This window comes from Gymnoscopelus microlampas (assembly GCF_963454915.1).
Source record: "Gymnoscopelus microlampas genome assembly, chromosome: 14".
Taxonomy (NCBI): domain Eukaryota; kingdom Metazoa; phylum Chordata; class Actinopteri; order Myctophiformes; family Myctophidae; genus Gymnoscopelus; species Gymnoscopelus microlampas.
The window spans coordinates 33,899,742-33,910,830 of record NC_139951.1 but is presented as its reverse complement, the minus strand read 5'-3'; the positions used below and the strand labels follow the sequence as shown (position 1 = coordinate 33,910,830).

Sequence of the window (11,089 nt, the reverse complement as noted above, 5' to 3'; positions counted from 1 at the left end):
TTTACATAACCGTAGCAGCAGCAGTAGTGGTGTAAAGTAACTAAGTACATGTGCTCAAGTACTGTACTTAAGGTATTTCTACTTTTTTCAGTATTTACAATTTTCAATGCTTTTACTTCTACCCCGCTATGTCAGAGGAAAATATTTTCTTCACAAAGACTACTTTTACTTGTGGTACTTTAAGTATATTTTGAAGCCAATACTGTACCGTTGTACTTTTACTCAAGTACATTTCTGAATACGGGACTTCCACTTGTAACAGACTATATCTACATGGCAGTATTGATACTTTTACTTAAGTAAAACCTGTGAGTACTTCTTCCATCACTGATCACCAGGGGACTATGGTATGGTCCAATAATTGAATTGTGAACTGCTTCATTGTTTGTGAGCCGATTGTCAAGCAAGGACCTCCTCCTTACACCGGTTGGGGACGATGACATTTATGCTTTAAAAAGAGGGGCGTACACCCCCATTGTCACTTTTTAATCTGCTCTGAGGAAGGCTGAGGCAGAAAAGCGTTCTCAATAAATAGAAGAAATGTGCATCTGAGCCTGTCTTGATCTTTTATTTTGGAGTACCACTTCGGTGGTTTAACTTAGTTTTAGCTGAGCACCCACTGCCTAAACAAAAAGGTATCCAGAGGGAGCGCACCTGCTTGTTTCTTACAATTATTACATTAAGACCTGAAGCCAATTCTACAAATGTCATCTAAATCCCAACAGTTTTCTGTAAAACGTATGTTTCTACTGTATATCAGTGGTGCTCAAACATTTTCATGCCAAGGACCACCCAAAATGATATGTATTTGGTCGCAGACCACCATCTCAAAATATTTTGTTCCAGGGACCCCCTAGAAGCGAAGATTTGAGTTAAAAATGTTTGCTTTAAAAATATACATATTCAAAGATTTGCACACATTTTCTCGATTTTTCAAAAATAGCAGATCTACAAGCTCATAGCGCGGCACTCGGTGCCGCGCTATGAGCTTGTAGATCTGCTATTTTTGAATAGCCCAAAGTGTAAAATAATACTTTTTTTTAGCTCAAATCAAAAAGTGACACAGATGATGATCATTGGAAACAAGACCGCAAGGACTTTCATGAACGACCTGTTAAAAGGAATTATCCTTTATCCTTATGCGTTCCAGGTCTTAAAGGGTTAAATCGTTAATCGCAATTATTTGTGTGACGATTAATCGTCAACTTAAATGTGTAATCGTGACTGCCCTATTTGTACTATACATCATGAACCATCCAGACCTCTCAGGTCATCTGAGAAGATGGTCTGCTTTTCTGTCCCCAGAATCAGAACTAAAAGGTGGAGAAACAAGCGTTACATTTATTATGCACCACACATACAGGATCTGGTTCAAACTCCCAGAGAAAAGAGGTCTTCTAAAACTCTCACACGGTGAATACATAACCGCATATCCTTGTTTTTTGTGCTGTGTCAGTTCTTTTTAAATCAAAGCTACCGTACGAACCTTTCTGGCTGCCACTGCCTTTTATTGAGGCTTTTTAATCATTCTTCTGCAATGTAATTTAACTATTATTTATACTTCTTTTCTTTTTCATTTTTTATTGTATTCAAATGTCCTTGTATAATGTGTTTATTTTGCTCTATGTCTTGATGTCTTGATGTCTTAATGCTTAATGTTTTATGTACTTTGAATGTATTGAAATATGCAATACAAATGTGCAATACAAAGACACTTGCCTTGCCTTTAGCTCTGGTCCATAGCATTAGGAGTTCTTCTTATTGACTGCCTAGATCGAATTAATTCGATATTAGCTTATCATCACTTGCCTGCCAAGATCGAATTAATTCGATATTAGCAAAAAAATATTAAAAAAAAAAAAATTCAAATTTCTTTTTTTTTTACTTTTTTTTTTTCTTTTTTGACCCAAAGACCAAGGAGATATGAATTTTCGAAGATCTTTACTCTCATCCACTTCCTTGTTAACTTAAAACTTTAAAATTTTGTATCTCGGCTCCTGAGTACTTTTTTTTTCCCATTGAAAAATCTCTGGCATGAATAACAATGAAAAGTGAAAATAGTTCTGGCAGTCAATGTGTTAACGCTACAGTATGTGAATCTTCGGGCATTCTTTTCATACCACCGGTAGCGCAGTCTCTCGACTTTAGTAAAAAATAAAGAATACACTTTCGCTACTCACCAAAACAAAGACGGTTTTAAGGTGTTGAAAAAATACTCTCCTCGGTGCGAACACTCTCAGCCCCCCACCTTCCGTCTAAAATACACCTTTTGGCCAGAAAATAAAATATTCGACTGAACGGAAATTTCTTTTAGTTACTCCCAGTGTTGATTTCGTCGACTAAAACTGAAACGAAAAATGTTCGTCCACTACCTTTTTTCACTGACGAAAACGAAATAAAAACGAAATAAAAACTAAGCTACGATGACTAAAACTATGACTAAATATATTGACAATTTTGTCAACAGATAAAAACTAGACTAAAATGTTAGGGAGGGACTAGTGGAGAAGAGATCCAGTAGAACTAAAAGACAAGTCATGCTGAAAATAGCAGATCTACAAGCTCACAACGCTTGTGCCCTTGTAGATCGGCTATTTTCAGCATGCAACCAAGTGTAAAATCAGCCATTACGACGCCATCAAGGCACCGCCAACATACATTTTAGTCGACTAAATCAACTGTAGATTTAGTCGACTATAATCTTATGATATTTAGTTGACTATAACTAGACTAAAAGTAAACATATGACTAAAACTAAACAGAATGTTATTCAAAAGACTATGACTAAAACTAAATGCTGTCAAAATCAACTCTGGTTACTCCAGTGTCCCACCTACAGATCTGGTCAATGGATTTTTTCTATTCTTGACGTTCGTGAAGTAATATTATGAAAGTCATCCGATCCATTGAACACTAGTTTCACCTGTAAATACAGAGCAAAGAGAGACGTACTCACGTGACAATGATATTCCAGAACCATTGCCTGAAAAAGCAGCGGTATGTGCCATTAACTGTTATGTTGAATTATAAAACTAAATGTGTTTTATTAGCCTGGCATTGCCAGACTGACCACGTGGGATCACTCACACGTTCTCTCCCATATCGTGGCAATAACGTTTTATCCCCCAGCATTGACTATGTTGAATTATTTCCTTCGTCATAAATATCCAATGAATGTAATCTATCTCGCAAAGTACGTTGGCGAGGATGGGGTCACTCTTTATATTCAATTAATTCGCCGTTGAAGTCAAAGTGGTCTGCCATTGTAATTAGACGTTTAGTGCTGCCTAAGGACCGTAAATATTACGGTGACTTAGAGATAGGTTAAAACTAAGTTGTGTGTAGGAACAGCTTTAATGTTAGTATTGTGTAAGTCTTGACTTAGCATAAAGTCATTTATGCTAAGTTTTAACTTAGTGTTAGCGAGATAATGTAACCGGAACCCCAGAAAGACATATACGTTCATGCAGGGGCTGCAGTAGGCCTACAGACGTTCAGCGGGAGCCTTTAGACCAGGGGTCTTCAACGTTTTTCAGGTAAGGACCCCCTAGCTGAGCGAGAGATGAAGCAGGGACCCCCACTATATATTGCATAAAATTGAGTCGCAGATTAAAGCTTTTCATAGATGTTGGATTCATGTTACTGTGTATTTTCAGACATTTAACAACCGTCAATACTTAATAAACTTTCACTCTTTACTTAGTCTGTTCTTTTTCCCATCTCTGCGAGGCGTTGTGAGCTTGTAGATCGGCTATTTTCGGCTAATGTTCCCCTCAGAATAGGGATGCTAGGGTTCAAGTGGTTGATGTAAAAAAGAATCCCATCACAAAAAGATTTGGCAGACCCCCTGTAGTAACTCTGCGGACCCCCTAGGGGTCCCGGACCCCCTGGTGAAGACCCCTGCTTTAGACCCTTTGGTAAAAAATTGTGGTTCGTGTGAGAGGGGCTGCATACAGTACCACTCTCTAGCCAGGATCAACGACTCACATCCCATACCCATACCCTTTAATCAGATGAGCCAGTGATATCTCAACTCCTCAAAAACAATTCAAGTGTCTCTGCTGTACTTGAAGTCAAATTATTTCTCCGGTGCACATGCTTCAGTAGCACAGGGGCCCAGTGCACATGCACCACATACACAGATTCTATTTTCATAATGCCACCTGAAGGTGTAATTTGCGAGTTATACATAAATTGCCTCACCCCACATTATTGCATTCCTACTTCCCCTTCGTCTGGTCCTCCTCCCAACGCCTCGTTGTCTCGGAGCGCATTGTTAAGGGTCTCCAATAACCAGGTAAAGGAGACGCCAGGGAGCGCTGGGGCTGATGAGGGAGAGATAGAGACGGAGAGAGAGATGGAGGGAAAGAGAGAGAGAGAGAGGGAGACAGAGCAAGAATCAGTGAATCACACATATGAGCTATGCTGAGGCATCACAACTTGCAGCCCAATGATAAAATGCATTCCTTTGTTTTTTCTCTCCACCGGGCCGTCCTATGTGACTGTTTGTGCGTCTGCATCAGCATCTCTAGTCGGTGTTGAGGGGATTCGTCTGTGAGACTCGACAATATGTTTTCGGCTTTGGGGGGTTTCTTTAAATCTCAAACGGGGGGATGGGGGTGGGAGGAAAGAGTAAAGTGAAAGAAGCAGCTGAGAGGGAAGGTGTTAGAAGCAGAGAGAGAGAGCGATGGAGTTTCGGTCCCAACCGTTGGAAGAGAGGAGAGCGCTGCACCAAGAGACTGGGGAAGCGAGATAGGGGAATGACTGCATATTGGCACAGAATATTCAATACCTGGGATATACGGCGCTGAAAATAAAACCAGAATGCACAATCTGGAATGGCAAGATATCAAATCTCTACTTTTCAATATTAATTTTTAACAGTAAAACAGAAGAACGTTTTAAACAGGGGAAGAACCGTATGAACCTATGAACCTGTTTATTTGTTTTGACAGAAAACAGTTGCTTTCTGTGGAGGTATACTGTATATTCCGATACATTTAGGGATCTGAACAAAATTCTCAAGAATAAATAAATAAATTCCAGTACTGAATTTCCAGTCCTAAGAAGAAGGACAATAGCCACCCACCAACCACAACCATCCTCTGTGCAAACTGACTCACAGTCGTCTAAATGAATACTGTTTCTCAGACAATGGCATTATGAATTATTCATATAACAACAAAAAAAGTCCCTTAAAAAAGTTTAATATTAAAAGGTCTCTAGTCATTTGCTGTGAAAGACATACTTTGGCCTTTCATTGTTGAAAGTTGAAAATTAGTTCTGATTGGAGTTTTCTACTCTCCATCTAGCACATTTTTATCTTGGCTTCAAATTTATCAATTGTAGGCCATCAAAACATTATGCTTCACCGACAACAAACGTTGTCTTCTTTCATCTTCTTTCCAAAAAGATGAATTTATAGAAATGAGAGTTTCTATGCAAGGGTGTGGTGGCCCTTATCCCCACTCTCGTTTGCGCTAGCAATCTTTTGCCCAATCAGTCCGGTTAAACTGCAACATTGATGGTACATTTGCTGGGAATTTGGAACACAAGATTTCTGTTTATGTAGATGATACTTTAGGATATGGGGAAAAGATCTGAACTTATATATAGAGCAGAATCCTACCTTCACTCTCCACAGAGTTCTCGAACATACTGTAACTATACGTTTTTTCATAAAAATAAAAACAAAGTTTAACTCCGGTTTGTCTTAATAAGATGTAAAAGTACTACAATGTTTTAAAATAGCCGATCTACAAGCTCACAACGTGTCGTTAAGTAAAATGTTGAGGTATTTTTTACTTTACTGGAGTATTTCAGTAATTTCCTGTACTTATACTTCTCCACTACATCTCAAAGGCAAATATTGTACTTTTTACTCCACTGTAGTTTTACTCCACTACAATTATTGTAGTGGAACTTATCACAAAACATACATTAACCACTTCAGCCCTATATATATTTCGGCCATTTGAAAATAGCCGATAAAGCTAAAAATGCCTCACGATGCGACGCATTGCGAGCTTGTTGATCTGCTATTTTCAAAAGATTTGCATACATTTTGAACTTGTGAAATGGGACATTCTACAAAATACTTTTTCTTTTATTACTTTAAGTATTTTGAAGCCAATACTTTTGTCCTTAACTTTTTACATTGTGAATACTGGAATTATACTTGTAACAGAGTATTTATATATTGTAGTAGAGAGAGAGAGAGAGAGAGAGAGAGAGAGAGAGAGAGAGAGAGAGAGAGAGAGAGAGATAGAGAGGGGGAGAGAGGGAGGGATGAATGAATGATATTTATGCTCATGGGTCGTGACCATGGTAGAATTTGGACAGGAAGTCTGCAGGGCGAGGGGCCTCGGACTCGTGGAAATACCGCATGACGTGGGTCTTCTGCTTCCATACGCTGATGGTCTCCTGGAGTTCCATCTTGCCCTTGATGACCAACAGGTCGATCGCACGCAGGTCGGTGACATGCTTGTTCCTGTTGAACATCTCTCTTACTTTGTCTCTTCCCTGGCGTGGAGTGATGTCCAGCTGGAACCTGGCCACTGCATGGGGCACCTCGCGGTACCAAGCCCGGTACAGGTCCCGAACCCTGCGCTTGGCTTCATCCAGGTCCCGACTAAAAAGCGGTTTCACAACTGTGACAGCACCTGCAGCCGTTCGGGCCGCCGCTGTGGACGACATAACCATTTGCCCGCTTTGTACTTTTCAGGGAGGTATAATGTTGTTCAGTCCGAGTGTCCTTCTGGTCCGACGGAGGTTAATTTCCTGGAAATGGCCCGCAAAGAACTTAACCTGTGATGTCTGAGTAATGGTTAGTGGTCTGACTGCCAGCGTCTTTCAATTGGAGGCTTTAGCACACTGTTTCTCAACATTAAGTCAAGGGACCCCCAGCTAAAGATTTCTTTAATGAGATTGGGGTCCCAGAGATACAGATCCCTGCTTCCTATATAATGGGGGGTCTGTAGCCTATTTAATGTCAAAGTGGTAGACCTTGAAATGAAAAAGGGTAAATAATCACTGCTCTAGTAGTGAAGTAGGCTCTATGGTTCCACTGGTTGAGGTTGGGGGCTGAAGGTGAAGTAGGCTCTATGGTTCCACTGGTCAGGGTCAGAGGGTGATGAAGGTGAAGTAGGCTCTATGGTTCCACTGGTCAGGGTCAGAGGGTGATGAAGGTGAAGTAGGCTCTATGGTTCCACTGGTCAGGGTCAGAGGGTGATGAAGGTGAAGTAGGCTCTATGGTTCCACTGGTCGAGGTCAGAGGGTGATGAAGGTGAAGTAGGCTCTATGGTTCCACTGGACAGGGTCAGAGGGTGATGAAGGTGAAGTAGGCTCTATGGTTCCACTGGTCAGGGTCAGAGGCAGGTGAAGGTGTCTCTTGCAACTCTGTGTGGTGTGCTTGTATGCTGAGCTGCCTCCATGCTTGTGTCGTCATTATGCCAGCCAAATATAGATTGTCCATGATGTCACAATGTCCTCCAACTACTCGATAAACAATATTAGGTAACCATAGCTACCCGATACACTGTGTGAGTGTCTTTAGTTCACGTACCTCAAGAACCATCTTACTTCAGATTTGACACGCACATCGGCGAGGACCTTTCGGAATTTGGTGCCCAGCGTCGGTCGGCTGTTTATAGGCTGTCGTCCACAACCGCCGATATGGCAATAAATAGACATATAATTATGTAGATCTGGTTATCCAGAAACAGGCGGGTGGGAATTTATAATATATGTCACAATATGATTGTAAAAATTAAGCTGCTGCGGCCAAGAAGAAGGAAAGCTGCTGTGGCTAGAATGCTAAAATGTAGTTTTATATTAATTGTACAATATGTAAATACATTGAAGGCGGGGAAAGAAGCCTAAATATTAGCCAGAGCACTGGTCACCAGTCTGTGGCAAGTTTGGAGGCAAGTGGAGCGATTGTACGTACTTTTACCCCGGACAAACCTTTGGAGGTCATTTCAATTATAAAAAGAATAGTAGTAGGATGTTCCAGAAGTATTCCTGTTCCTGTAATAAATTTACGTAAGACGAACTTGGAGACGTGTGTTGTTTTTGGTTCTGCTCAAAGATCAAACCCTCCTACTGTACCAATCAATTCATGTTCACGGGTGTAACTGTTTTTATGATGTTCTGCATAGTAGTGTATATCTGTCTGACATTTAATGTCTCTATGAATTGAGTACAAAGGACCCCAATGGAAACAAGGCATAGGCCGGTGTTGTCAGCCATTCCTCCACTGTGGGTCAATACCAGTGTTGTAGACCTTCATCAGGTTTATCTTAGGGTTGTGCAAACCTTATGACAGTCTGCAAACCAGTCTGTCCTTTTACTTTAATAACAAGCATAGCAACATTGCATTATGGCATGTTGTTTATTACCGTTCTCTACCAAACAGATTGGTCAAAATCACGTTCATTGATCGCAGCTTTCATTGTATACTGGAAGTCAGGCGTTGCCCCAAATATGGAGATGACTCATTGACGTCATAGAAGTACAGACGTCAGGTCAGTGGGTAGGGACGCTCTGTGTCTATCGAGGGAAACGAGGGAGACATCCAGTGTTCACCGTGTAGAGTCTGTCTGTTCCATTCAACATGTCCTCAGAAGCCTTAGATGATGAGGATACCTTCAAGATCCTGATTGCCACAGACATTCATCTCGGTTTCCTGGATAAGGATGCTATCCGTGGCAACGACAGTTACCCCTCTATGGAGGAGATCCTACAATGTGCCAAAACACATGAGGTGGATTTCATCCTACTGGGAGGAGATCTGTTCCATGACAACAAGCCGTCCCGGCGCTGTCTCAACACCTGCATCGGTGCGTTCAGACAGTACTGCATGGGGGAGTCTCCCATCCGCTTCAACATCATCAGTGACCAGGCTGTCAACTTCAGCAACAGCAAGTTCCCCTGGGTGAACTATCAGGATGAGAACCTTAACATCTCCATCCCTGTGTTCAGTGTCCATGGAAACCATGACGACCCGTCTGGGTCTGAAGGTCTGTGTGCGTTGGATGTGCTCAGCTCTTGCGGCCTCCTCAACCACTTTGGACGCAACCACTCAGTGGAGAAGATAGAGATTAGTCCCATCCTCATGCAGAAAGGCAGCACCAAGCTGGCCTTATATGGGATTGGCTCCATCCCTGATGAGCGCCTATATAGAATGTTTGTCAACAACCAGGTAACGATGCTTCGACCCAAAGAAGACCAGGACGAATGGTTTAATCTCTTCACCATCCACCAGAACAGAGCTAAACATGGTCCCACTAACCACATCCCAGAGCAGTTTCTGGATGACTTCCTGGACCTGGTGGTGTGGGGTCATGAACACGAGTGTCTGATCAAACCCACCCGGAACGAACAGAAGCTGTTCTACGTCACACAGCCCGGCAGCACCGTGGCCACGTCCCTGTCCCCTGGAGAGGCCGCCAAGAAACACATAGGGCTGCTCAGGGTGAAGGGCCGTAAGATGAACCTGCAGAAGATTCCACTGAAGACAGTGCGTCAGCTCTTCTTCCAGGACGTGGTGTTGGCCGACCACCAAGACCTTTTCACTCCCGATACTCCCCAGGTCACAAAGAAAGTGGCGGACTTCTGCCAAGCCAAGGTGATGGAGATGCTAGAGGAAGCTGAAAGAGACCGACTGGGCAGTCCTCTCACTCCAGAGAAACCTCTGATTCGCCTCAGAGTGGACTACAGTGGAGGGTTCGAGACCTTCAATACATCTCGTTTCAGTCAGAAGTTTGTCGACCATGTGGCCAACCCCAAAGATGTCGTCAGCTTCCTCAGACAACGTGAAAAAAAGGAGGGCATCAAAGATGAATCGCCTAACATTGACTACAGCCAGGTGTACAGTGCAGTGGAGGGCCTACGAGTGGAGGACCTTGTCCAACAATACTTTGAGGCAGCTGAAAAGAAGGTGCAGCTCTCCCTGCTTACGGAGCAAGGCATGGGGAAGGCCGTTCAGGAGTTTGTGGACAAGGACGAGAAGGACGCCATTGAGGAGCTCATCGCCTTCCAGCTGGACAAGACGCAGCGACACCTACGGGCCAGAGGAGTCAACTCTGAACAAGATATCGACACAGAGATCCAAGTGTTCAGAGATTCCAAAAAAAACACAACTCAGGAAGAGGAAGAAATCAAAGAGGTTATGAACCGAGCCAAGGCGCACCGTCTGGAGCGAGGGGAGGAGCCTGCGGACATATCAGAAGGGCTGGACATCGCGATGGACTCCGATGAGGGTTCGGCCCCACCCCCTCCCCCTACACGAGGCAGAGGGAGGGGCAGCCGTGGTGGGAGGGGCAGAGGTGCATCTGACACTGAACCAAAGCCAGCCAGTAGAGGCTGCAACCAGAGATCCTCAGCCCCAACACAGACCAGAGACATCATGGAAGCATTCCAGGCTTCGTCCCAACGGCCGCCTCGGGCCGCAGGAGACGACATAACCATTGATGACTCTGATGAAGAGTCTTTTCCCGTAATGAAAGCCACCCGACCCACTCCGAGAACGGCCCAGAGCTCCACAGCGTCCTCATTCTCCTCCAGAAGTCAGAGCCAGAGCCAGTCCTTTAAAGGAGTGGCATTTGATGACAGTGATGATGATGAGGATGATCCATTTAAAGGTCCCACAAGTCGTGCGCGGATATAACCACATATACAATTTGTTGATGGCTTTGATTAGCTGACCCTCATTTTCTGATGGGAAATAAATGGTTATTTTTCACAAAAAAAAAAAAAAAGAAGTACAGACGTCATAGACTGAGCGCATGCGTCTCTCTGGTTGTGGTTTAATATGTATATACAGATAACTCTAGTTAAGGGTGTAGTGGTTCTATGGTGTAATGGTTACCACTCTGGGCTCTGAATCTGGGGCTCAGAATCCAGCGATCCAAGTTCAAATCTCGGTAGAACCTAATTTTGTGTTTTCCTTTCAATTCCTGCGCTTTACTGCTAGTTTATTATGGTACAATCAATCAATCAATAAATACCAAACTTTTCTCAGTTGTTCCTTTTGACGTAGAATCCATTTCTGCTTGATACATTTTTGTATCGTGCTTGGTTAATGAGA

The 11,089-nt window shown here is 42.9% G+C and overlaps 2 protein-coding genes across 2 annotated transcripts; one reads left to right on the top strand and one right to left on the bottom strand.

Moving 5' to 3' along the window:
• Positions 1–6,309: 6,309 nt before the first annotated feature.
• LOC311060463 (NADH dehydrogenase [ubiquinone] 1 alpha subcomplex subunit 6-like) lies at positions 6,310–6,696 on the bottom strand (the record flags this gene model as incomplete). Its single annotated transcript, XM_084078645.1, has 1 exon — positions 6,310–6,696. The coding sequence occupies one exon, from the start codon at positions 6,694–6,696 to the stop codon at positions 6,310–6,312; it is 387 nt and encodes a 128-aa protein (XP_083934771.1).
• Positions 6,697–8,535: 1,839 nt separating this feature from the next.
• On the top strand, positions 8,536–10,676 carry LOC311059992 (double-strand break repair protein MRE11-like). Its single transcript, XM_084078119.1, has one exon. It carries the CDS (start codon positions 8,615–8,617, stop codon positions 10,667–10,669), a length of 2,055 nt encoding a protein of 684 aa, XP_083934245.1. The 5' UTR covers positions 8,536–8,614; the 3' UTR covers positions 10,670–10,676.
• The last annotated feature ends 413 nt before the right edge of the window (positions 10,677–11,089 follow it).

Excerpts from the sequence above, each read along its gene's own strand:
- LOC311059992 (XM_084078119.1), top strand. The coding sequence starts at position 8,615 with ATGTCCTCAGAAGCCTTAGATGATGAGGATACCTTCAAGATCCTGATT.